The 26,612-nt window shown below is 42.2% G+C and overlaps 1 protein-coding gene and 1 pseudogene across 1 annotated transcript; both read left to right on the top strand.

The window, feature by feature from the left end:
- Positions 1–9,399: 9,399 nt before the first annotated feature.
- On the top strand, positions 9,400–13,213 carry LOC148090531 (26S proteasome non-ATPase regulatory subunit 11 pseudogene; annotated as a pseudogene).
- Positions 13,214–20,434: 7,221 nt separating this feature from the next.
- On the top strand, positions 20,435–26,035 carry LOC148090530 (synaptonemal complex protein 3-like). Its single transcript, XM_087813434.1, has 5 exons — positions 20,435–20,547; positions 21,406–21,505; positions 23,391–23,489; positions 25,763–25,867; positions 25,982–26,035. The coding sequence occupies exons 1-5, from the start codon at positions 20,435–20,437 to the stop codon at positions 26,033–26,035; spliced, it is 471 nt and encodes a 156-aa protein (XP_087669560.1).
- The last annotated feature ends 577 nt before the right edge of the window (positions 26,036–26,612 follow it).

Raw genomic sequence — 26,612 nt, 5'->3', positions numbered from 1 at the left:
ACCTCTAGAGCCATCTGCTCAGAGAAGGAGAAGCATGAGCACTTGAGCAAAGAACTACACAAAGATCAAAGTTTCCCATCAGCGCCTTGTTGTAAGACTAGAGTGAACTCTCTCCCATTCCTTTGGCAAACTCTGGTGGTTCCTCCCATCCAGTAGACCAACTTACTTTCAAGGATGCTGTTAACCGTCCAGTCCCTATTACCTGCCACAGGGAGACCTCCAATATTCTCTATAACACTAATGAATTCACGCACAGCATTAGGGTTAAGAAGTCAGGGGCAGCCTCCTCTGTATTTCAGGTGAGACCTCCGTTAAGTACAAGCATCCTGGAGAGCAGATGACGTGTGTATTTCAGAACCTAATGATTTCCCTGTGTTTTGCATGAGGAAAAAGAGGTGCCCTTGTTCACAGGATAAGTAATTGCATTGTAGCTCAGCACAACAACATTGAACATATGCCAGGAGCTTGTTACCCATGGAGAAAGACTACCAAGTCTATAGTCTAAGCCAACGAAGGTATGCTATGTATTCAGCACAAAGGCTGATGCAGACCTTCATGTACTGACATTGAAAAGATTCAGACAAAGCTCTGACTACAGAACAATTAAGTACAAATTATATGCTTTACGTAAAATGCACACTCACATGGGGAGTGATGCTGTCCATTTTATCTTAGGATATGAAAGACAGGCAAATGCAAAAAAAAAAATCTAGAATGGTCAATAGAGATGTCATGATGCGGTTCCATCCAAAAGAGAAGAGGAACGAGGATGGAAGTGAATGGTGAAGGTAGATGTTATTTTTCAAATCGTGTTGAAAAATATTACAAACAGGACAGTTTACATGTACATATGCACCAAAATCTTACCTTATAGAGGGTTTAAGGGGATAGGAAATGAAATATTGGATGTAAGTGAACAAAAAGAGAGCAAGTGTAGCAAAACGGCAACATACATACCATTGCATAGAATGCAGTGAAAATTAAATTTTTAAAAAAGAACATGCCGCCTGGCCGGGCGTGGCTCAGCGGTTGAGCATCGACCTAGGATCCAGGAGATCTTAGTTTGATTCCCGGTCAGGGCACATGCCCGGGTTGTGGGCTCGACCCCCAGTCGGGAGCATGCAGGAGGCAGCCGATCAATGACGACTCTCTCATCATTGATGTTTCTATCTGTCTCTCTCCCTCTCCCTTCCTCTCTGTGAAATCAATAAAGATATATTAACAACAACAACAACAAAAGAACATGCCTATTATTATGTTGCCTGACACATAAAAAAAGAGGAATACAATCAGAATATATTTGAAATGTTTTGAGGTGTATTTTATATGATCAAAGGAAATATTCATTATCAAAATGCATGTACCTCAGCACATGGGAGATATTCAATTACAGCAGTCCAAACAGAGAGAGGAGGGTTGCAGAATGTGCCAAGGAACAATAGCCAACAATTTTCCAAAGTAAAGAAATATTTCACGTAGTATATTTCATATTCCCAGCCACGAGCTTAACTCATACACACACACACACACACACACACAGAGAGAGAGAGAGAGAGAGAGAGAGAGGGAGGGAGGGAGGGAGGGAGGGAGGGAGGGAGGGAGAGAGAGAGAGAGAATAATACTTGCACACAGTTATGCAAGCACACATACAAACACACATAGGCTTTCATAGTAAAGCTTCTAGAAACCAGAGTGAAATAGAAGACCTTAAAAGCAAGGAGAGAAAAACCAACCTGATATTAGGCAGGGTCCTCTTATCATTTTAAATAGAGGGAGCATGATAGAATGAGTTGGAGTCCGGAAAAAGCAAAGGGGGGGGGTAATGAGACACTAAGAAGAATGTCATGGTAGGAAGAGTGGGCACTTGTAGCTCTGGAACAGCCAAGGGAAGAGATGGTGGTTCTGAGAACTCATGCCCTTGGAGGAGGAGACCTCTGAGCTTGGGCTCAGAATTCTAAGAAAAGGGGCTGCCCAGCTCTGTGACGTTTCTCAAGGAGGTCAGGGGAAGGATGCAGGAAACCCAAGACCGTCCAATCTGCTGGTGCTGGTCCTTACTGAGATCACATGTCCCTGTCCCTGTCATATGAAGGGCCTCTTTGAGATGGCCCTGAGAGGAGCAGGAACAGAGAGGAAGGTACAGCCGGTTGTGCCACATCCAGACCTCCTGTGGCACTCCAGAGACCCCACTGGCCAAACCTCACAGGCAGTCGGGAGGTAGAGGGAAAATAGAATTGGCAGAGCTCGGTTTCGGCACCGTATAAGACTGAGCCGAAAGGCATGGATATCCTCTACCTAGAACCTGCTCCTTCTTAAGGCACATCCCTGACAAGGAATGCGACGGCGCATCCTACCAATTGCCGTGTTTTTCTTTAGAAACACAAATAAACATACAAAAGCTGTAACATCAACAGCATTCACTTTCAAACACACAACCAAAAAACCCAGAGCCTTCAAGAAGGAACTTATATTTATGCTTATATAATAAAGAAGGAGCCGTTTACTAATTTGAATTCTGTTTACCTAACTGTAATTAATGGTGTGATAACAGGAAATTTGACTTGTAGAGAACATGTTTTTCAGTTTGTGTGTGTGAATGACTCAGGGTGAGCACAATATCATCCCCCGGTTACACAAAGTTATTTAGATCATCCATTGCTACCCATTGGTCTCATTTGCAGACTTCAACTCTTCTCTCTCATATCGTTTCCATAAAAGCTTTCTACTACAAGTAGGTGTAAACGAATAAGCTTACATCTTTAAGGGTTCATGGGACAATCATTGTAAGCAGAGGTGTAAAATGAGAAATATTTGGAGATCTCTGCTTTCAGGAACTCAGGTGACAATGCCCTCAGGCAACAGGTGTCACCTAGGACACTGAAGCAGGGATGGGGCATGACAGGTTATTCAATCACCTTAGCCCACAACAAGAGGAGCTGCCATTCTCCCTTACAAAACAGGAGGGACTGGAGGGCTTCATGTCCAACTAAAGACCATACACTGGCAACACACACACACACACACACACACACACACACACACACACACAACACTCACATTGATTGCAGACACCGACTAGTCTCGATGTTTCTACAGTTACTCCATCTCTCCAGTCGGTGAGTATCCTCATTAAACGTTTCTGCCGCGAGAAAAGAATGGCTTACCCCAGTTGTCATGGAAACCAGGATGTCATCAAAACCGTTTCCCTGATGTTTGCTTTCTATGGAAACCAGGAACTACTAATACATCCTCAGATACAGAGCGTTGATCTTGCTCTCAGTCAATTACACCCCAACCAATCCAACGAATGAATGAATGAATAAATAAATAAATTAATTAATTAATAAATGAATATAGAGACAATACCCAGTGTTCTCATGGAATAAACATTATGGGGCAGGGGTGTTTTCACAAAGGTGTGTTGGAGAAAATAAAGTAAAAGGATAACAGCTTCTGTCCTCCCTACACACGCGCGCGCGCGCGCGCACACACACCACACACACACACACACACACACACACACACACACACGATCTCACATATGCCCGCGCACGCAGGCAGGCACGCAGCACGCACGTACGCAGGCACGCACGCCAGCGCGCGCACGTACTTAGGTTCCTTTTAACCTGCCAGGACACGTGAGGCTCTGTACGTTTGTGCAGGTGAGATCCAAGGAATCTTGATCAATTTTAAGTGACCCGGAGAGGAGAAAACGTGAGAGGATGAAGCACCTGGATGTCAGAGGAAGGCAAATCAGGAACTGAGATCGTGGCAGGACCAAGGTACCCTGGGTCTACCCTCAGACAAATATATATTGTCAGGGTTGCAAGGACACCATGGTTCCCGGAAAGAGAGACGACTCTCCAAAGAGCCCTTGACCTAGGACGATAGGGACGTTGAGATGAACCTCTCCCATTTGGAGTCCGTGCTCAGTGTGCACTGCTGTAACCACATTGCCAACGGACTGTATGCTGAGACAGGCTCCTAGCGTCAGGGCAGAGGGCACACACTCCCTCTCTCTCAGTCATTTGCAGTAGTCTGTGCTTTAGACAAATCAATTAATAGTGTCTCTGCTCTCAAAGGGCTGCTTAAATGTCATCGAAGAACATTGGACCTGAGCAGTGCCCAGTGGTCATTCCGGGAACTCTGGGGAATGGTCCATAAGAACATGTTGGGGGACCAGTGAGATCTTCCTTTCCCTACTCTGTATCAGAGAGTCCAGGCTGCTCGGTTCCCTTCTGTGGAAACGACAGATTGTAGGAGGTGGGATGAAGAAGCAGGTAAGAACACCCCGACCTTCCCTATTCAGGTAGATATTAAATAGATTTGCACAAGTGTAAAACAAAGCCACTCTTTCAACAATTAAAAAAATTTTTAATTGACTTTGGGGTGACATTGGTTAATAAAGTTATATAGGTTTCAAGTATACAATTCTATAATTCTATAATACATCATCCATATATTGTATTGTGCGTTCACCACCCAAACTCAAGCCTCCTTCCCTCACCATTTATCCACCATTTACCCTCTTGTACCTCCCCACCCCCTTTCCCTCTTGTAATCACCATACCGTTGTCTGTGTCTATGAAGTTTTGTGGAGGTTTTTTGTTTTTGTTTTTGTTTTGTTGCTTAGTCCCTTCACCTTTTTCACCCAGCTCGCCAAACCCCCTCCCCTCTGACAGCTGTCAGTCTTTTCTCTGCATCTATGAGCCTGTTTCTATCTTGTTTGTTAGTTTATTTTGCTCATTAGATTCCACATATAAGTGAAATCATATGGTAGTTGTCTTTCTCTAACTGGCTTACTTCACTTAGCATAATGCTGTCCAGGTCCCTCCATGCTGTCACAAAAGGCAAGATTTCCTCCTTTCTTACCGCCGAGTAGCATTGCATTGTGTAAATGTACCGTTGCTTTTTTCATCCACTCCTCTACTGATAGGCACTTGGGCTGCTTCAAAATCTTGGCTGTTGTGAATAACGCTGTGATGAACATAGGGGTGCGTCTATTCTTTCGAATTAGTGTTTTGGGTTTCTTTGGATGTAGTCCCAGAAGTGAAATGGCTGTGTCATAAGGCAGTTCTGTTTTTAATTTTTTGAGGAACCTCCATACTGTTTTCCACAGTGGCTGCACCAGTCTGCATTTGCACCAACGGTGTACTAGGTTTCCCTTTTCTCCGCATCTTCACTAACACTTGTCGCTTGTTGATTGATTGATGATAGCCGTTCTGGCAGGTGTGAGGTGATATCTCGTTGTGGTTTTAATTTGCATCTCTCTGATGGTGAGTGACGTTGAGCACTTTTTCACATGTGTATTGGCCATCTGTGTGCCCTCTCCGGAGAAGTGTCTATTCAGGTCCTTTGCCCATTTAAAAAATGTATATATCTCTATTGACTTCAGTGAGAGGAAGGGAGAGGGAGAGAGAGAGTTGAAACATCAATGATGAGAGAGTCATTGGTCGGCTGCCCCCTGCACGCCCCCAACTGGGGGTCGAACCCGTAACCCGCACATGTGTCCCGACCAGGAGTCGAACCTCGATCTCCTGGATCATAGGTTGATGCTCAACTGCTGAGCCATGCCCAGCCAGGCCTTTGCCCATTTTTAAATCAAAACCACACTTTCAATACTTCTTTTGTTTTAAAAAATAGAGTGATTTTTTTCATGATGCCTATTTATATGTAAGCAACAACGAACCTAATATTATTTTAAATGAATGCATTAAAATTAATAGCTTAGTTTCCCCCCAAATACTTGACTATTATATTACAGTGGACTAATCGAAACTCACACATTGTAAAATTAACCATTGTAAAGTATTCCATTCCGTGGCATTAACTAAATTCACAGTATTGCGAAACCATCACGTCTATCTTCTTACAAAACACGTTGCCAAGTCTTGAAGGAAATCTTATACCCAGTAGGAAGTCAGTCACTCCTCATTCCTCCTGCCCCCAACCCCTGGCAACCACTAAACTGCTTTCTGTCTTTATGAATTGGCTTATTCTGAACACTTCATATATGTTGAATCACACATTATGGGACCTTTGGTGTCTGGCTTCTTTCACTTAGAATAACGACTTCAAAGTCATCCACATTATAACACTCCTTATGGCTGCATAATATCCCATTGCATGGAGAGTCCACGTTATGTTTATGCATTCGTCAGTCCATGGGCATTTAGGTTGCTTCCACCTTTGGCTGTTTTGTACTGTGCTGCTATGAACATTCACGTTCATGTGTGTGTGTTTTTAATGCTTGTTTTTGTTTGGTGGGGGAGGGGCTGTATCTCTAGGAGTGGAATTACTGTATCATATACTTATTATATGTTTAAGCTTGTGAGGGACCACCAAACCATTTTCAACAGTCACTGTACAATTTAAAAATCCCACCAGCGCCCAGCCGGGCGTGGCTCAGCGGTTGAGCGTCGACCTAGGATCCAGGCGATCGGGGTTCGATTCCCGGTCAGGGCACACGCCCGGGTTGTGGGCTGCAGCCGATCAATGACTCTCTCATCATTGATGTTTCTCTCCCTCTCTCCCCCTCTCTGAAATCAATAAAGATATATTAAAAAAAAAAAAAAATCCCACCAGCAATGTATAAAGCTTTTGATCACTCTGCTTTCCCCGCAGTACTTGTTGTTTTCCTTTTTCTAAGTTTTAGACATCTAAGTTTAAGTGTTACAGCTATTATTGTAGTTTTGATTTGCATTTGCTAATGAATAGTGATGCCGAGCATATCATATGTGATTGTTGTCCATCTGTGTATCTTCTTTGCGAAATGTTTGTTCAGGTCATTTACGAATTTGTATTGTTGTCATTTGTTTGGAGTTGTAAGGGCTTTTCTACCTTCTGGATACTAGACTCTCACTAGATGTATGACTCGACAATGTTCTCTCCCATTATGTAGGATATCTTTTTTCTCTCTTGCTAGAGTCTTTTCATTCAAAAGGATGTTCATTTTGATGAAGGCCTTTTATCTATTTTTATCTGTTTTTTTCCTTTGCTGCTTTTGCTTTGGGTCTAATATTTAAGAAATCATTGCCAAATCTAAGGTCGTGAAGGTGTACTGGTGTGTTTTCTTCCAAGAGTTTTATAATGTTAGCTCTTGTATTTAGGTGTTGGGTCCATTTTGAGTGAGTGACTTTTTGTGTATGGCATACCTTAAGGGTCCAACTTCATTCATTTGCATGTGGATACAGTTGTCCAGGGGCCATTTGTTGAAGAGACTGTTCTTACCTCCGTTGAATGGTCATCGTCAATCATCCCTCACCCAATTCACTGGTGTGCTTCCAAGAGCCAGTGAAATGTTATAAGGAAGAGAATTAGAAGTCAAACATAAGCCATTGGCTTAGCATTAACATTACTTGAGGATGTAGGCAGTTTGAAAGTGTGATCAGACCAAATAAAATATTGAAGCTTTGCTCCAAATCTTAGATGAAAGAAGTAAAACGTGTGATACAAAATACACACAAAAATATTACAGAGCTGGCCACAAATTCAGACAGGTACGAAAAAAGTGAAATATTAAAAAAAAAAAAAATGTATGGGGGAAGAGAGGGAGGAAGGGGGGGGTGAAAGTAAATAAGTTCCCCCCACTTTAAAATTGTGTAGCGTGTCTGCCTAGTGGAATGAAGCATGAATTTCATTTCCTTCATAAACTTTATATTTTATAAAAATTACTTTACAGGGAATATATATATTTTATAAATGGAACAAAGACTTGACAGTAGAATGTAAGTTAACTAAGAGTGCTCCATATCAAATTATTTTTGGAAAGTGGAGTGCTCTTTATTAGCTAACTTCAGGAAGGATAACGTGAAAACTCATTAAGTCTTCTTGGCACAACTGTAAGAAATGAGAACATGGTTGTAATCCTCTATAGATAGGTGTCATTTGATACCTGTGTTTTCTTGTAGTGGGGTGAGAATTAAAAGGCATCCATTTGATTTCCCCTTAAAAGTTCAATACAGACAAGTTTAAGGTTGGCGCTAGAATAGTCAAAAGGTGTTATAACTCAATCTTGGTTATTCACGGAGCAGATACTCCATTAATGTCCTCTGTTCCTATGTCTTTCTTGTTCAGATGTTGAATAGTTCAGAACCGGCATGGATGGACTGCATTTGCAAAACAGAGGCAACGGTGTGAGGAAGCCACCAGATGGGGATGTTGAGCCGCCATTGTTAAGGTCAGCCAGGCCCTCCTTGACACATACGGTGGGGCTGGAAGCAACCTGGAGGATTTACTGAAAATGCAGATTCCCAGTGCCAGCCCACAGAATAGATTGGGCAGGCCTGGGATACAGCCAGGGAACCTGGATTTTAACACTCCCCTTCCCGTGATTCTGATGTAGGTGGTCCCATGCACCACACTTTGAGAAACTGATGTAAATGGTAATTAAACCATAGGCCTATTATGGGAACGTTTAGGGAAAGGGTATAAATTGAGGAAAGAACCGAGTAAAAGAGTCCTGAGGAACGCCATCATGCGAGGGCGCATTTGAGGAGAAAGAGCTAGCAGTGGCAATGAGAAGTTGTCAAGAGAACACGCAGTTATGAAAGCCCAAGGAAGATGCAGGGAGCGGAAAGAGAACAGGAGAGCGTGTTCAAACAGGCTTCACACAGTGTTTTCCTTTTGTTCAAATATCTGTTGCCTTCTTTGACTTTTTGTGGAGAAATATTGCCTCAAAGAATGAGAATGCTCTGTGACGTTTGACATAATTGTTCCTTTGCAATAAATGTTATATTTTCCGTAAAAAATCCACATTTATTAATAAATGTCATATTGAGTCCTAATGATTAAAATATTAATTCTTTATGCTTTGAAATATAGCATAGGCACTAGTTCGCATTCCATGTTTGATATTCAGGAAATTGTAAACCAGTGGCTCAAAAAGTGGTCATAATAATGGCAACACAGAATCATTATAATGTAATCATAAATATATGTTTACGGCTATCAGCAATAATACAATTGCACTATTATTAATATTTGAGCACTTGCTTTATATTACTGAGTGCCTATAAGAGATCGTATGCATTATTTCACTTAATTTCATCCAAATTTTATGAGACAACTGCTATTATTATTATGCCTTTATGATAGTAACAAAGTCACTGAGGCTTAGAGAAGTCAAGAAGTTAGCTCAATGCCTCACAGTCCATAAGGGGCAAAGCCTCATTTAATTTTGTGCTGGATTTTCAGTTCATGCTTAGAGCATTTTTGTGAGTTTCTCTTTAAAACAACCCAGCATAGCCAAGTTTTTATTAGTTTTGGAAAGGCGTAGCTTGCAGGGGCTCCTAGCTCTTCACCTAAAATCCTCATTCTCCTCATGCTCCTGGGTCCCAATCTGGGCATCCGTTGCCAGCTTCCCTTGCTCTTAGGTGTGACCATGGGGCTGAGATCTCGGCAATGGGATGTCAGTGGAAATGATGTGTGCCCCTGGCAGGCCTAGCCCATAAGAACCTCGTACAGGGTGCACCTCCCTGTGCTTGTCCCCTTTTAGCAAACTGCAAAAGAGGACACCTATGGGGCAACGGATGGGAGCCTCATGGTGAAGGTGGCAGAGTTCCCAACAGCGTGGGTCCCTTGTACAAGTGCATGCACAAAGCCCACCAAGAAGACCCTTTTGCTTTCCCGGTAATGTTCCAGGAGAAATAAATGGACTACTTTTCAATCATTATACACGTTTGGGTTTAAATGTTACAACAGCAACTGTCTACCATAACTAAGGCAAGTTGGGTAAAAATAAATTTCAGTTATGCACTGCTCTATCATCATGAACTGTATTTGACTGCATTTTGAATAGTGGCTTAAGCAAATGGGGGTTCATTTATTTCAGTTGCCATGCAATAAGAATAGACAATTCAGGGCTAATGCCACAGCTCTGAATTGTTGATAACCATAAACATGTATTATAGTTATGATTATATTATAATAATTCTGTGTTGCCATTATTAAGACCACTTTTTGAGCCACTGGTATGCAATTTCCTGAATGTCAATATCTTCTCTCTCCTTGCCCCTCCATCCTTCATTGTGGCTTCTGTCTCCAAGGTCACAAGCACTGCATCTGTATTCCTGGCAGGACAAAGGGGAAAGGGCAAAAGGAGAAGCCAGCTGTGTCTGTCCAATTCAAGAAGGCCTCCTAGAAATGCTGCCAGTGTCATCTGGGACATATGGCATGGCCAGCACGAGGGCTGAACCAGGTTGTGTTCCCATCTCTAGATGCAGCAGGGTCAAGGTTGTGGTAGTAAGGACGAAAGGATGAAGGATAGAATGGTTCGGTAGAATCAGGACCTGACAAAGCCCTGACCTTACATCACCTTTATAAACTAGCCAAATCCCTTGTGGGAGGTAGCTTTTCACTCTGCTCTCATGCCAGACTTAAAGAACTAGAATGCTCCTGAAAATGTGGATGCACACGACTTTCAGGTAGGTGAACTACTGATCTATGCTCTATCGAGGGTGGCCTCTTTTTCTTTTCATCTGGCCCGGTCCATATGAACTCTTCCATGGGTTTATCGTTTCACAACTTCTAGGTGCACGCCAAAACGTCAAAGACAGTACCTCCTTCGACTAATTTGTTTTGAAATTTACATGGAAAATGGTAACTTTATAAGGGCTTCCAGGTCTACAGTCACACTCCACAAACCATTTTCTGTGCTATTGGAAGAGGCAAACACTGCTGGACACCGTGATTCACAGCCAAAGGCACAGCTTATTTCCAGAGGAGCAAAGTTAGACAGAACAGTGACAGGTGAGGGTCTGTGGAGAGCAACGGGTCAAAATACCACAGGTCTGGTCCTAGCTCTACAGTGAAGCTCTGTGAGCGTGGATAACCAGTTGTCCTCTTCGATTCCCAGTCTCTTGAATTATAAAACAGGGTTAAGCGAATTCCTCTCCCAGAGGGTTATCAAGATAAGTGAATGAATCATGGCTTTGTATACTTTCAAAGGGCAAAAACGCTTACAGAAGTGTGGTTTTTATTTATTGGTAAACGGTGATCAATTTGAATGATTCATTCTGAATCTGCTTGGTAGAATTCTTTGGGTTTCCAGCATGGTCAAAGCGAGGCAAAATACTAGTCTCATTAGCACAGAACGATTGGATGACAGTGTAGTGAGAGGAGAGAGGCTGCACAAGTCACAGCGGGAGGCAAAGGAAGAAGTGCCAACCAGGACTGGACAGGGAAGTCAGCTGAGCTTGTCCAAAGGCCCAGTGGCACAAAACAGCAATGCTGTGCTTGAGGAAACTGCAAGAAGCTCTGGACAGAGAGGATAAAGGGGGAGGGAAACAAGGTAAGATGCTCAGGGTCCTCATAGGTAGCGTAGACCCCCTTGTGGAGGCTCTGAGGAATCACTGAAGGACCTTAGGCATCATACTGTAGGCTAGTACCCGAAGATTCAAACAGACAGATCTGACTTGGAATCTTCATTTTATCTGGGCACAGGATAAAGAAACTGACTGGTGGAACAGGCTAGAGGAGAATCAGGGACACCCAGACACCTGGCAGAGCGGACAGCGGGAGAAGTGTACAGCATTCAATAAATGAGGATGGTACAATTAGTTTTCCACGGGAAGAAAAAAGTGATGGGGTCTCTACCTGACAGTAAGCACAAAAAACCATTGTACATGAACAGAGACTTAAAAATGCAAAATGACACCTTAAAACCATTTAAAGAACATATAGGGGGAGACTTTTATGGCCTGAGGGTTAAGGTAATCTTACTTTAAAAGGCCCGGGGGGTGGGGGGGGGGGGTGAGAGCTGTAGGTGGCGGCAGTGGTGGTGGTGGAGCTGCAGAGAGCCCAGTCTGTACTCAGCACCGACCTGGAAGCCTCCATCGACATCCTCCACTCCATAGCGAAGCATGACAGTCAGCAGCATGCGGAGGAGGCAGTGCAGGTCAAAGAGCAGAGCACCCTGGAACTGGGGTCTCTCCTGGCGAAGCCTGGACAAGCTGCAGAGCTTGGAGGACTCCTGAAGTATGTGCGGCCCTTCTTGAATTCCATCAGCAAGGCTGAAGCAGCTCGTCTCGTCTGATCTCTTCTCTATCTGTTTCTTGATACGGAAGCAGCTACGGGGCAGGAGATCCAGCTGTGTTTAGAGTGCCAAATCGAATAGGCCAAATCAGAGAAAAGAACTTTCTTACGCCAAGCTTTGGAGGCAAGACAGGTGTCTTTGTACTTTGATACCAAGAGGTACCAGGAAGCGTTGCATTCGGGTTCTCAGCTGTTGCGGGAATTGAGAAAGATGGATGACGAAGCCCTTTTGGTGGAAGTACAGCTTTTAGAAAGCAAAACATACCGTGTCCTGAGCAACTTGCTGAAAGCCCAAGCTGCCTTAACCTCTGCTCGAACCACGGTAAATGCCATCTACTGTCCCCCTAAATTGCAGGCCACCTTGGATATGCAGTCAGGTATTATTCAAGCAGCAGAGGAGAAGGATTGGAAAACGGCATACTCATATTTCTAAGAGGCATTTGAGGGTTGTGACTCCACTGGTAGCCCCAAGGCCATCGCATCTCTGAAGTACATGTTGCTGTGCAAAATCATGCTCAACACCCCAGAAGATGTCCATGCTCTGGTGAGCGGGAAGCTTGCACTGTGGCATGCGGGGAGGCAGACAGTAGCATTAAAATGTGTGGCCCAGACTAGCAAGAACAGATCACTTGCAGATTTTGCAAGGGCCCTGACAGATTACCGGGCAGAGCTCCGGGATGACCCAGTCATCAACACACACTTGGCCAAGTTGTTTGATAACTTATTGGACCAGAATCCAATCCGAGTCACTGAGCCTTTTTCCCCGAGTACAGATTGAACACATATCTAGCCTCATCAAACTTTCCATGGCCGTTGTGGAAAAGAAATGATCACAGATGATTCTTGACAAGAAATTTCATGAGATCTTGGACCAGGGGGAGGGTGTCTTGATTATTTTCGATGAACCCCCCAGTAGATAAAACTTATGAAGCTGGTCTGGAAATAATTCAGAACATGAGTAAAGTAGTGGATTCTCTCTACAACAAAGCCAAGAAACTGACATAGGTGAGTGCTGGCTCCAGGACCGGCCAGCAGCACCATCTTCTGCCTGTCTGTTCTGCCTGTCGAGACTGAAAGCCTCCCGGTGGCCTCTCAGCTTCCCGACTGACACTCTGTCTTCTCTTACACAGTTGGATCTGTAGTGGTCCTTTGGAGAGTGCGTTGCGGCGGGAGAGTGCAACCTTTGGGGAAAATGCTAGGGGATTCTTTTTTCTTTTTGTTGTACTTTTCACTCAAAGTTTTAAAATCCTCATTTGATGCATCTATATTGCAGCCGATAGATGTGCCAGTTTTCATGTAACCTTTACTGGCCCAACTTGGGAGTGGGGATATTGGTTACTGGAAAAAAAAAAAAAAAGAAGAAAGTTTATTCTAAATAAAAGGAAAAAGGCTTACACTACCTAAAGCTGTGCTCTCTGCCTCCTGGAAGAGGGCCGCCAAGCTGGGCGCTCCTCCACCAGCCACTGGGCTTCTAATCTACCCCCTGGGCATTACCTCTCCTCCTCTTCAGAATTGGGTGTTTGCCTGACCATCGAAGCAACAACTTTTTATTCTGTTTGTACTGAACCAAAACAGACAACTGGGTATAGACTGTTACTTTCTTTTTTATTTGAAATGAGGCGTTTGGGTGTTCTTTCCCTGTCATACGGCCTGTCTACCCACCGTCCCTCCAACAGTGGCTCCAGCAGACTGGCCGAGCGTCCTGCCGCCCCAGCAGCAGCAGCAGCAGCAGCAGCAACAGCAACAGCAGCGCAGCTCCGACCTGTGAAGGAATGGGGATGAGACCAGGAGCTAGTGTCCACCATGGCCACACCATGGGGAGCAGTGTGGGCCCTCACGGGGCCAGCTGTGCATGTGGCTCTTTTTAACACAGTAAACTAGATTAGACGTCAGTGTTTTGATTGCCCCTCTCCTCTGCTCTTTCTCTCTCCCTTCTCTTTCCCCTCTCTCAACCAGGAGACCATCACATGTCTCTCTCCTTCTTCCTTCCCCTCTGGGAAGTCAGGTTGTCTCACCTCCATTAACTTCTCACCCCACCCTACTCCTCCTCTCCTGCTGGCAGATGGATGTATTTCTTTTTAAAACAGCGAACATTGGAAATGAGACTGTGAGGTGTGTAGTTTTTTTCTTTTAAATTTTTGTTGTTGGGTTTTCGAGCAACCTCATGTCCCCTACCCAGGGAGCTTCTTCACTTACCTCTTAGCACTCAAAGGGCGGGAGGAGGAGCGCTGTGCTTCGCATGCTTTGTTTTATGATGAGGTCACACAGCAAGGCTTGAGTGGCACTGGGCAGGTAAGCTTCTGCACCTCTGTTGTGCTCAGCTCCATCTTCTTCCTCTCAGCTCTTTGTCTTCTCTCGTTCCCTCTGTCCCTCCTCCTGCTTCCTTCCTGCTGGCCTCCTGTTGCCTTTCTTTCCCTTTCTCAGATTATCCTTCCAGGTTTTCAAAATAAATTTATATTTTGTAAAATAAAAGGATTTTGTTGTACCAGGTTTTGCATCGTCACTGAATCTGACTGGCTTTTATTTTCCTCTCAAAAATCAGGTTTTTGTTCTCAATATCCTCTCCCCATCATGTCCAGTCACTGTTTTGGTTTTGGCACCATCGATATCAAATGTGCATAGGGTTCTTGCTAACCAACACCCAGTATATCTGATGTTCAGATGAGGTCCAATAAAAAACTTTTTTTTCCCAAAATAATAATAATAAAAAAGGCCCAGGAGGCAAGAAAGAAACAATAGATAAATTGGACTACATCAAAATTTAAAAATTTTGGCATCAAAGATCATGATCAACATAAAGAACAGGCAACTTATGGAATGAAATGACTAAAGATTAGCGAAATGCACATCAAAACTACAACGAGATAACACTTCACATTCATTCAGGTGCCTGTAATTAAAAAACAACAACACAACAAAACAGATTAACAAGCGTTGGCATGGATGTGCAGAAATTGGAACTTTTGTGCTTTGCTGGTGGAAATGTAACATGGTGCAGTCATTATGGAAAACAGCATGCAGTTACTAAAAACATTGAAAAGATAGTTAACCTCTGACCCAGCAACTCCACTTTTGGGTATCTACCCCAAAAGAAGTGAAAGGAGAGCCAAACAGATATTTGTACCTCCGTGTTCACACAGCATTATTCACAATGGTTAAAAGGTGGAAGCAGCCTAAGTGTCCGTTAACAAAAGAACGGGGGCGGGGGGGGGGGGGGCAGTGGTGTATACCTACAACGGATTTTTTTCCAATTACACTTAAAGTTCAATATTATTTTATATTAGTTTCAGGTGTACAGCATAGTGGTTAGACATTTATGTAACTTGCCAGGCGATTCCCCCGATCATTCTAATACCCACCTGGTCCCATACATAATTATTACAATATTATTGACTATATTCCCTAGGTTGTATGTTACATATCTGGGACTATTTTGTAATCACCAGTTTGTCCTTCATAATCCCTTCAGCTTTTTCACTCAGCCGCCATCCCCCCCTCCCCTCTGGCAACCATCAGTTTGTTCTCTGTTATCTGTGAGTCTGTTTCTGTTTTGTTTGTTCATTTACTTTGTTCTTTAGATTCCACATATAAGTGAAATCATATAGTATTTGTCTTCTCTGTCTGACTTATTTCACTTGGCATAATACCCTCTAGGTTCATCCATATTGTTGCAAAAGGTACTGTGTCATGCCAGCGGATTGTTATTTGCCCTTAAAATGGAATCTTGAAGACATTACGCTCAGTGAAATAGGGTAGTCACAAAAGGAGCAATAGTGTATATATGAGGTACTCAGAGTAGTCTAGTTCATAGAGACCAACAGTAAAATGGTGGGTGCTCGGGGTTGGGAGGAGGACGGAATGGGGAAAAAGTGTTTAATGGGTACCGAGTTTCAGTTTGGGAAGACGAAAAATTTCCAAAGGTGGATGGCGGTGATGGTTGTACAACAGTGGGAAGGCACTCAACACCACTGAATTGTATACCTAAAAATGGTCAAATTTGCCTTTTTTATATTCTGTTACCATTAAACACCAACACTGTCACAAAGGTTGATATCTGGGATATATGAAGTGCTTCCACCAAACTGCAAGAATGCCATCCTTACGCGATGGGAAAAAGTCATGACACCCATGTAGATATGTAATGGAAAAGCCGGTTGAAATGGCCGATGAGCATTTTGTCAAAAGTCCTATCTTATTAGTGATTGGAGGAACGCAAAAGAAGACACCCTCCCAAATGTAATTTTACACTCACTAAAATGGAAAGGTTCAGAAATCTGATTGTCCCATGTATTGGTGGGTATATGGCCCAATCAGAACTCAAACTGTGGGTGGGGTCATCAGCTGGAAATAATTTGGCTATACTTCTAGCCTATGAGCCAGCAATCTCACTCCTTGAAATTCTGCAAAACATATTGTACGTACGACAGACATTAGGATGCTCCTAGCATCACTGCTTGTAAGGGCTGTAAAGTGGAAAGTAGGGATCGAGATGTCCATGGAGAAGACAATTGATAAGTGAATTGAGGAGCAGTTCCACAAAGGTATAGGATACATCAGAGAAAAAGATAGGATGGCTACATGTAATAATATAGACACTTTTGGTGACACAATGTTGAGTGAAAAAGGAGGTGGCGGAAGAGCACATGTAATGTGATACAATTTATTGTACTAGACACATACAACAGTCAGCAACGATATTTAAGGACACATACACGTGCTTTTTTAAACCCCTGGCAAAAGGAAGGGGGTGGTTTACACAGAACACCCAGGAGAAGGGCTATTCCTCTGCAAGGAGAAGGGGCGGGTGCAAGGACCCCAGGAGGAGATTGATTAGGAATTGGTAAATTCTCCTTCCTCAGGAAGGTGGTGGCTTGAGCACTTGTTCCGCACTCCCGAATCCTTTTGTGATTTGCCAGGAAGACCTGTGAAAGGTCCTTGACCTGAGGCACTGGAACCCCTCCTCCCCGCACCCAAGGCCTGGGTCCCCAGCCTTGGCTCCGGCAGCTGGAGCGCAGTCCCTGCAGGGGGCGTGGCTAGGCGGAGGCCCCGCCTCCCGCATGCGCACTGTGCCAGCCAATCAGTGACGCTCCCGCGCAGGCTGCTCGCTATCCAGAAGTCCTCAGAGGAGCATCGCTGCGATAGCCGTGTGGAGGTCGAGGTGTGCCCTGAGGGAGGGACAGAGAGACAGAGGGACCCCAGGCACGGGTTAGGGTGTCACGGGGGGGCTCTTGGGGAGGTCGGGCGTGTGGGGAGGTGGGTCTGGCGACGCTGCGTGGCCATCAGATTCTCCTCAGATGTGAGGGAATCAGGGTATGGAGGGCAGGGGAAGGGGCAGGGAAGGGCGGAGCGCCGGGGCTGTGAGGCTAACCTCTGAGGTGATGTTCCCGCGGGTCCCCTGGTGCTCCCACAGGACAGAATGAGGTCCCCAAGGGCAGGGCCGGCAGGGCGAGGAGGGGGTCTGAAGGTCCCCAAGTCCTGGGAGGGTCCCAGCGTGTGCTCAGGGGCCGTCCCAACCTGTCTGTCCCTCAGGCCCAGCTGCCTGACAGGACAATTCAGCCCTCTCGGGTCGTCCTGGGGTTCAGATGGGGCGTTGGGAAGCCCGGAGACCTGACTGCCCCCGGACGGTCTCAGAAAGGCTTACTCCCCATCCATAAGGAGGCACACTTACTTTTGTCATGCCCACGGTCGGGCCACCCCATCAGCACTTGGCCCCTTGAGGACCGAGGGGCAGGGATGGCCTCTGTTCCAACGTAGTGGCAAGAGTCCGGCAGAGGGGGCTGACACTCAGATGCCCCGGGGCTCGTGCCAGCCCTCCATCGCAGCTCTGGGTGGGGAGGGTCACCTGTCCCCATGTGCTTTGTCCTCTCCTGGTCAGGCAAGAGGTACGCGGACACACGCACACTCTGGTCTGTGCAGAGGTCCCTTGCCCGGCGTCCTGCACTGACCATGTTCCTGCCCCTTTAACGTCCGTTGGCGCTCACAAGGTGCAGGAGAGCTGTCACTACATCCACTACATCGGGAGACATTGTGATGGCACCGCCTCGGAGGAAGGGCATGAACAGAGAGTTGATGGCCCTGTTGGAGGATCAGGCTGTGGAAGACCATGACTTTGGGAGACAAGAAACAAGTGGGCCAGAGGAGCTTCCCGAAGGTACTGTCTCCCTGCACAGTGCATGGGGCTGAGACTGCGTCCCTCAGGTCCCTGCTTCTGAGTCCTTGACGTTGTAAACAGTAAAACCCACGCGTGTGGGAAGCAGTTTTATGCCCTGGAGGTTGCCCACTTGAGCCTCATACCCCCAAGTAGGATGACTGAAGCTGACCCAGCAGCTCCTCTGGAGGCTCGCAGTCCTGTCCACAGCTTCTGATGTGTGTCACAGGGTTGGCTCTGACATTCACTCTGAAAGGCCTGCAACAACAGCATCTTCATAGCATGGTCCTGGTCTCTGACCTACTTCCATCTGACTTGCCCATACATGATTGCTTTCATAGGTCTGCCTTAAAAACTTTTGGCGGCAAAAAGCTTAAAACACTCCACAGTGAAGAGATTTCTCCGTGAACAATTACCCAAATAAATTGTTAAATTCATTTAATAACTTTTTCCATTTTTATTTTGATGCAGGAAACACTCCAGTAATTGATAACCATGGTGGAGAAAGTCCTATTCCAGGATTATATGAGAGAGAAATGGGGTAATGTGTTTACAGTCATTTTTGCTTGCCCTATCGAAAAATAAAGGTCTGCTCAGGTAACAAGTACTGTACGTAAAACACTTGGCATGGCATTTTCCCCTCCCAAACAAGCATGGCATTTTAGGTACCCTTCATTAAAACTTAATGCAATCTCTTTACAGGAACGAATTACGGAAAATGCTTGAAAAATTTAAAGGTATGGTTTAGGAGATAGTGTCATGAAAATAAATTGTTTCAAACCGTATGCCATTGACAATGGGAAATGTTAATCGGTGGTCTGCAAGACTGTCATTCAATGCCTTGTTCTTAGACACAGTAAGCATTTAGTGTGATTTGGCTTCATAGATTTCCTTAGTTTCCCTTTTTATTGTGGATGTGGAGAGAATGGTACTACCAATGGTGAGGTAAGAGTGATGCTTTTATTTTATACACGGGTGCATTTAATTGGTTGTGAGATATTAGAAGAATTTGCATGAAATAATCTCTATTCCACTTGGTGTGGCAGAGTAAGTGACAAATCTGTTTTTAATGTCACTTCTAAATTTTCTCATTGTAGCCATTGTCTGTGACTCTCCTAGTTTTTTTCTTTGGTGCAGAAGCTTAAATTGAAGCCTGCAGAACAAGTCTTTATTGTTATCTTTACATTGATCAACTCTGCAGTGCAAAAACTACAGACACATTTGCTGGCATGCTGGCGATGTATGATCAGAACCATAAACCTACAAGTTTTAAATTTTTCTGTCAGATATCAGTTACATCAACTGGGTTTCAGGGCAAGACTCTTAATAAAAGAGTCCAAGCCAGTTTGTGAGTCCTCTATATGGATCATTCGTGCAAGCAGGTAGTTTTTGAAAGCTTTGTTCTATGTGGTGGTGACAAGGTGCTGTCTCATAAATTGATTATTATACATGGTAATCTAGGTGTATAAAATATTTGTGTAATAGTGCTGCTCCTTTCTGATTACTGAAAACGATTATTGATGGTGGATCCATAACATAAAATCATGTGCTTATGAAAGCATGATTTCAAAGTTTAAAGTTTTTGCACAATGTTTTTGAACACTTTTTGGTAAAAGTTACATAAAATCTCCATGAAGGCGTTTAGAAAGTGTTCTTGAATAACTTATTGATTTCCTCAAACTGTGCATGGTCTTTCCCTTTAAGTCAAATATATTTAAAAGCCTCTCCAACTAATTTTTTAAGATAATTTTCTCAGTTTTAAAAATTATTTTGATCTCTTTTGGAGACTTTTTAAATGGAGTAATCTTGTGTGTTTTCTATTAACAAGATCTAACAGTATCCATCTAAATGAGTCCTTTGAATTGGAGGGTATGTTATAAATTTATCAAAAATTAACCTTTATAACTGTTTCCTCCTGAGGAAAGAATAGACTGTCTTTGAGACCCTTTCTATACATTTTGGAAAATAGAAGCTTTTGCTCCTTGGCTATTTTTGTACCCTAAAAAAAAAAAAAAAAAAAAAAAAAGAGTGCAGTTATCAAATTTAGAATGGGGATACGAGTAACTGAAAGTTTGCACAGCATGAAAAAGGAACCAAATAATTTATTTTTTTTCAACTGGTGCCTATTTTTTTTTTTTTTTTTTTTAAATACTAACAGAACTGCTGAACGAATGCTGCTCATACTGTCTTGAACAAGCAGGAAAAAATAATTTCAACATTACATGTTAATAAATATATATGTCTAATGTAGGTGACATGAACAAGGCTCTTCTTGCCAAGAGAAAAAGATTTGTAATGGATACCAACGCTGCCCTGAAAACCATTAACCAGAAAATTGGGTATGCTGGGAAAAAACGGCAAGAGCAAAGGTAAGGTTGTTGGTTTTTCAGAGGCAGAACCTTTGTATCATTTATTCGTATTCGTGGGTACAAATTACTTAAGAATAACACTATCATTTTCTATTTATTGAAGTCTCTATTGAAACGTGTATTTGGCTCTATTTTTTTCTGAAAGCAAAACAATTCCATTATTCCTATGAATGCACACGCCTAAATTGAATGGAGATGTATTATTACCTAGAGGTGACTAAAGATGACCTTTTCCCCCTTTCAAATGACAATCGTGTTTTTTTGCTATTAAAGGAAAAATATGTGTATATATATATATATTCTGGGAATGTGCTAACTAAATAAAAGATAAATGTATCGTGCTATTTAGCTATATTCACTTAAGTAGAAAAAGTTAATCTTATATTGTAGATAACTTGTAAATTTACCTGAAGTGGGTTTATTCTTCATGTGTACAAAATCTGTGTTGTGCCAAAGAGAGTAAAAAGTGAAATGTTCCAGTTTGGAAATGTTACATGATAAATGGAACAATGATTCTATTTATCATAGCACAAGTTATATGTTATTTTGTAAGAAAAAATTGTCAAAACCTTTTGTAGATACAGTGCAGTTTTCTGAAAAATTTATAATACAAATAAATCTTCCTTAGTTTTCAAGAGCTAAGGCATGTGAGATAGCTTCCCTCTTAGCCAGTTAGGGACAAATAATCGTGGAATGACGGTAAATCACGCATTCCATTTTCCTGTTTCCCATCAGAAGATTTCAGCTCCTCTTATTCCCTTCTCCCTTTATGGTATAATTGTTGTCAAATCAATTTTGTTTTGAATGTGTTTACTTTTGTCTTAGCGATATGACCGTGCTCGTTATTATGTTCTACAGGCAGAAGTTTTATCGCGAATATTCTCAGCAGTTTCTGACTTTGTTTCAAGAGTGGGATAGAGATGTGCAGAAAACCAAGGAAGAAGAAGATAAACTGGCTGTTGGTATCAGGCTTAGCTTCATAATTGGTTTATTGTAAGCAAGTCTCAAGCAGGAATAGAGAGCCTGGCCATGTCTTGGACCCGTAAACCTGAGCCAGGGTCCCGTTCCCATTGCTAGCTATGGGGTTGGGCCCTGATCACAGAAAATCAGAGAAGTACAGGCATCCACCAAACTCAGAAAAGTCCTTGGTCTTTATTTCCTGTCTTTCTTGAGATTCTTGCAGTTGCAAGTAACAGAAATTTGCCAAAGTGCAAAAGAGAGATGTCTCGGTTTATCTAAAGAAGTCAAGGTGGGGCGGGGTGTGTGTGTGTGTGTGTGTGTGTGTGTGTGTGTGTGTGTGTGTGTGTGTGTGGTGCGGTTAGCTGCAGGTATAGCTGCATGTGGCTGGGAACAGGTTGCTCCAGCAGTGTCATCTGGGCTCTGTCTCCATCTCCTTTTAGACACTCTCCATGGGGTCAGAATTTAGGCTTCCAATCCTAGATTCCCCACCAGGTTAGTAGCCCCAGTGGACTGAGGCCATCTTTCTCAGTAAAGACAATCTTTGGCAGTCATCTTTGGCAGAAAAACCCTCTCGAGGAGTATCACTCATTCAGCTTGGATCCTTTGCTCATTCCTGAACCAGTCACTGTGGTCAAGGCATGGTTCACTCTTTCTTAGTGGACTGACCTGATCGCATTGAGAAGGGAGGATAGTGGAGGAGGTGTTGCTTTCTCAGGGCAGAGGACAATGAGTGGAAATGTTTCCTGAGAGGGGGCCAGTGAATGGACTTGGGAAATATCATGGCCAAGCATCATTATGGCCCCGAATAGGTTAGTGTCATAGTGATTATGAATCCGTCGTGAGACTAGTATGCAACGCTGTGGCAGAGCAGCTGGAGGGTTGGATTTTTCAGGGTGGGGTTTATACACACACATGGACAGAGTGAGAAAGGGGGCAAGGTATATATGCAAGGGCGTGGGTATTATGATCGGCCATGGAATTTAGCCGAGAGGGAGGAAAGTGAAGACATGGGATGGGATAGGGGACAGTGGAACATGTTCTATTCAGTGTGTGATAAGTCTTGATAGAGTACTTAACCGTTGTGTGAAAGGGAGTGAGCTACAGACATAGGGAGGTAGAGGATGGATGTTGGGGAACATGGAGAAACAGCATGTAGTATAGAGTGGTCAAGACCCTATGCTGTGGAACCATAATGTTTGAGATCCAGTTCTGATTAGCTAAGTAGTAGCTGTGGAGCCATGGACAGATTATGTATCTCTGTGCCTCAGTGTCCTCATCTATGAAGGGGACATAATAAGAGTACCTTCATCATAGGTTTGTTTTGAGAATAAATGATGTTCTATATAAAATAAGTTCATTTAAACATTTCCCGGACCAAACCTGACACATAGTTCCTATATAAGGCTCCTCTCCTTCATATTATATAGATGTTACAATTGTTGGAGATGACAGAATGTAGGGTACAAACCTGTCAGTAAATGGCTAAACTAGGGGAGAAGACAAAATTGTTTCTGGAGATTAGGTCAAAGAACACAAAGGCGTGCATTACTGGAAAATTCATCTGTGTGGATGTTGAACGACCAGTAACTATTACATGTTTTGAATATTGTCAGGAAAGAATTTTTCCTACTTAATTACATATGTTTTGAATATGGGTAAGATAAGAATGGGAATTTTCTTCTCAAAGACTCATGTATACTATTATTGTGTTTTTTGTATCTTAATGGTGAGTACAAATGTCTGAACTGTGTTATACAAGGGAACACAGAAACTGTTAAAAATACTGACTTAAAAATAATCCTTTTAACTTAATGCAGAATCACGTTTTGCTAAATATTAAATTAACCATGTTTTATCTCAGCTTTTTTCTTTTATACTTGTAGATTTTGTTTCACGAGCAACGAAAGCTTTTTCAACAAGCTAGAACTGTTCAGAGCCAGAGACTGAAAAAAATTAAAACTTTATATGACCAGTTCTTAAAGGTCTGTTGTATTTGGTAACACAATACGTTCTTATAAAACATGATGTCTATTTTGAAGTAGAAATTAAATTGTTTCATAATTATGGGAACAATATTTTGGTTATCCATTTTAAATTCTTAGCTATTTTCCACTGGGACTTATTGTTCTTGCTTTAACACAAGTGCTAAATTTATTTTTATTTTTAGGATTTATTAAGAGTGTTGTGATATTAAAACAAGAAGTGACAAAATGGGACTATCACCTAGAAATAAGCACATTGTGATTAAAATTGATGCTTTAATAATAATTTTATATTCAACAATCAGTTTCAAGACATGAGCAATGACTATGTTATGGATCATAAAAAGTCTATGACGAGGTTCCAGTGTCTTTTACTTCTGTTGTTTCACGGGTTTATGCAAAATAGGAAGTAGCAATTGTAATTATTGAATATCTCTTTTATTTTCAAATACATTATGTGAGTGTCTTGTGGCTCATTTGCTGTTAGAACTACTACAGTGACTAAAAATGGCTTTCCATATGAACTTAGAGTCATAGGAGAAGGCCCGGATGCATGACAGTATGGAAAAGCCACAGGAGGGCAAAAAGTTTATGCATTGAGGATCATATACTGTCCCATTCTCACATTAGCAGATTTTCCTCGTGACATTATCCTCAGCTCCATACAGATACATACTTATTTAGGAGGTGATAGAATCCTGGATATACCCCTTCTTTTTTGGATGGGATGTTCTTTTTATTAATCTTGTTCAAATGCGTGTTACTACTATGTCACTCTCCTAAACTAATTGAGATGGGTTAAGTAAAGTAGTAAAAGAGTTTTAAAATAAATATTCTTTAAAAACTTTAGAATCATACATATGAAATAGCTGTTTTACGAGTGTTTCCAAGTAGACAACACTTTTTCTCTAATGCTGCCTGGGAACCAGTTATTAATTGGTGTGAAGATTTGATAAAGTGCTAAGGAAGGTTTCTTCTAAAGTTTATTACTAAATGTCAGCACTTGGGGTAGGAACTTTAGTATCATCTTGGGCTCCTCCAGAGTCCCTTACCCTTCCCATCCGGTTATTACTAGGCCCTGCAATTTTTACCTCTGCTATTGTACTATAATTTCTTTCTTCAAATTCCCACTGTGGCTGCCCTAGTGCAGGACCTCATCGTTCCTAGCTTGTACTACTGAATGCTTACCTGATTTCTCTCTTCTCCAATCCATCCTTCACAGTTCTGCAATATCATCTTCCAAAACGTATACCTTCCCTCCTGAAAGCCTGCCATTAGCTTCCCATTTTACATTCTCAAGTATTCAACGTCTGCCCCATAACAAGACTCCCTCTGTAGTTTCATGCTTACATTCTTTCTTTCCTCCCACCCTCCAGATTAGTCACTTTCTCCGAACAAATTCACCATTACTTCCTTTGCTTATGCTCCTCCCCTGGAATACTTTTAATTCCATCTTTCCTTTGCCTATTGAAATCTTATTCTTTTGCCAACTAAATAATAATCAACCTTATTTCTCACTACATAGTCATGGCAAGATGTGTTTCTTTGATTGTTACGTAAAAACAATTTTAATTTTTGGTGTTATTTTTATTTACATGTTTTTTATGCTCACCGGAATAGGGAAGAGATCGTGTATTCATTTCTAATTTCCTCCACAGCACTTATCAGAGTACTTTTGATATAGAATGCACTAGATGACTGCTTGTTGAACGAAGAGGAAAAATTTAGAACCTAAGTTTGATTTTCATAACTTTCAGAGGTCCTATTTATTACAGATCATTTTATTCCCTCCAGTGGAATCATGTTACATTGAGTTTCAGTCACTTAAGAATATTGTTAGTTGGTGTCTAGAAAGCTTATTAGAGAGTTTTTAAACTATGGTATTTCATGATATGGGATTATCAGTTTAAACTATGGTATTTCATGATATGGGATTATCAGTTTTTTTCTTTTCTTTCCTTTCTTTTTTCTTTTTTTTTTTTTTTTTTTTGCTCCATCTTGACTTTAACTGTTCATTAACCCATTGTTTCCAGTAAAGTGTATTACTGTTGCACTTCTACAATAATAATAATATTTGACTCAACTATGACATGTATAAATTTTCTTAAGTGGATATTTTGACCTGCGTACATTCGTTATAATATTTTTATTTGGAATAAATAATGAGCACCCTGTGAATATTAACAGTTGCTACTTTTGAAATTTGATTGTACATGTTTGGAACGTGAGATGAAAAGTGGTGGTTTATAACTGAGCTATGCTTTTTGTTTTAGAATATGGTGTGCTTAGAGGAGGATCATGAACATCTTGTTACCAATGAAGCAAAAGAATTTAGACAAGAAATGGCCAAATTGCAAAACAAGATCATGGAGGATGCTGTAAGTAGTGTACACTTAATATTAAGAAATAAGGAGGGCTGTCAGCATTAGGGTATTTTGCTTGTCAAAATGTATATAACAATTGCCCAAATAATATTTCCTTTCCTGAAACAGCAACTGCAAGAGCTGGCAAATATTCGAAAGTCTCTTCACTGCCTGCTATTTTGAGGACTCTGAAGAAAGAACTTGAACTTAAGTTACACGATACAAGTATAACATTGGCTACATTACAGTGGTCTGAAAATTTCTAGTTGAAATCAGTACATCTTGTTTATCATCAGCTTGTCTGTTAAGTGCAAGAATCCTTGTCTGTTAACCATCAAATGAATCCAAAACAGTTATGTGGGTAGCAGCAATGCCACAGTTAGATGTATTAAGCTTTCAACCCTTTGGTAGCAATGGAGACTTTTTCTCCCTAACACTGTCAATTAACCTTCAGCAATACGTCAAGTCGACTTAATTTTAAGTTTTGGCCCCAGCAGTTCTGTATCAATCCCCAAAGGTAGAAAGCACAAGTATGGAATGTTGCATTGTTCTTCCTTAAGAGAAAAAAATAAAATAAAGAATACAAAATCTGCTTTATATGTGTATCCCTTTGTGTTTTCTCATTAGGTTACAGAGCCAATTCCAATTAAAATACCACTTCAAAAGGAAATCTATTCTAGTGCCTTATAAAAGTTATTAAAAACAACTTGACTCTGCATTCTTGAATGAATTAAACTGGTCAACATCATTAATGCAACTG

Source organism: Miniopterus natalensis, chromosome X (genome assembly GCF_054644295.1).
Source record: "Miniopterus natalensis isolate mMinNat1 chromosome X, mMinNat1.hap1, whole genome shotgun sequence".
Lineage (NCBI taxonomy): Eukaryota > Metazoa > Chordata > Mammalia > Chiroptera > Miniopteridae > Miniopterus > Miniopterus natalensis.
The sequence above is the reverse complement of the archived record's forward strand: the minus strand, read 5'-3'. Positions and strand labels throughout refer to the sequence as shown.

Excerpts from the sequence above, each read along its gene's own strand:
- LOC148090530 (XM_087813434.1), top strand. The coding sequence starts at position 20,435 with ATGAACAAGGCTCTTCTTGCCAAGAGAAAAAGATTTGTAATGGATACC. Across the intron at positions 21,506-23,390 it reads AAGAAGAAGATAAACTGGCT|ATTTTGTTTCACGAGCAACG; the intron begins GTTGGTATCAGG and ends TTATACTTGTAG. Across the intron at positions 25,868-25,981 it reads ACAAGATCATGGAGGATGCT|CAACTGCAAGAGCTGGCAAA; the intron begins GTAAGTAGTGTA and ends TTCCTGAAACAG.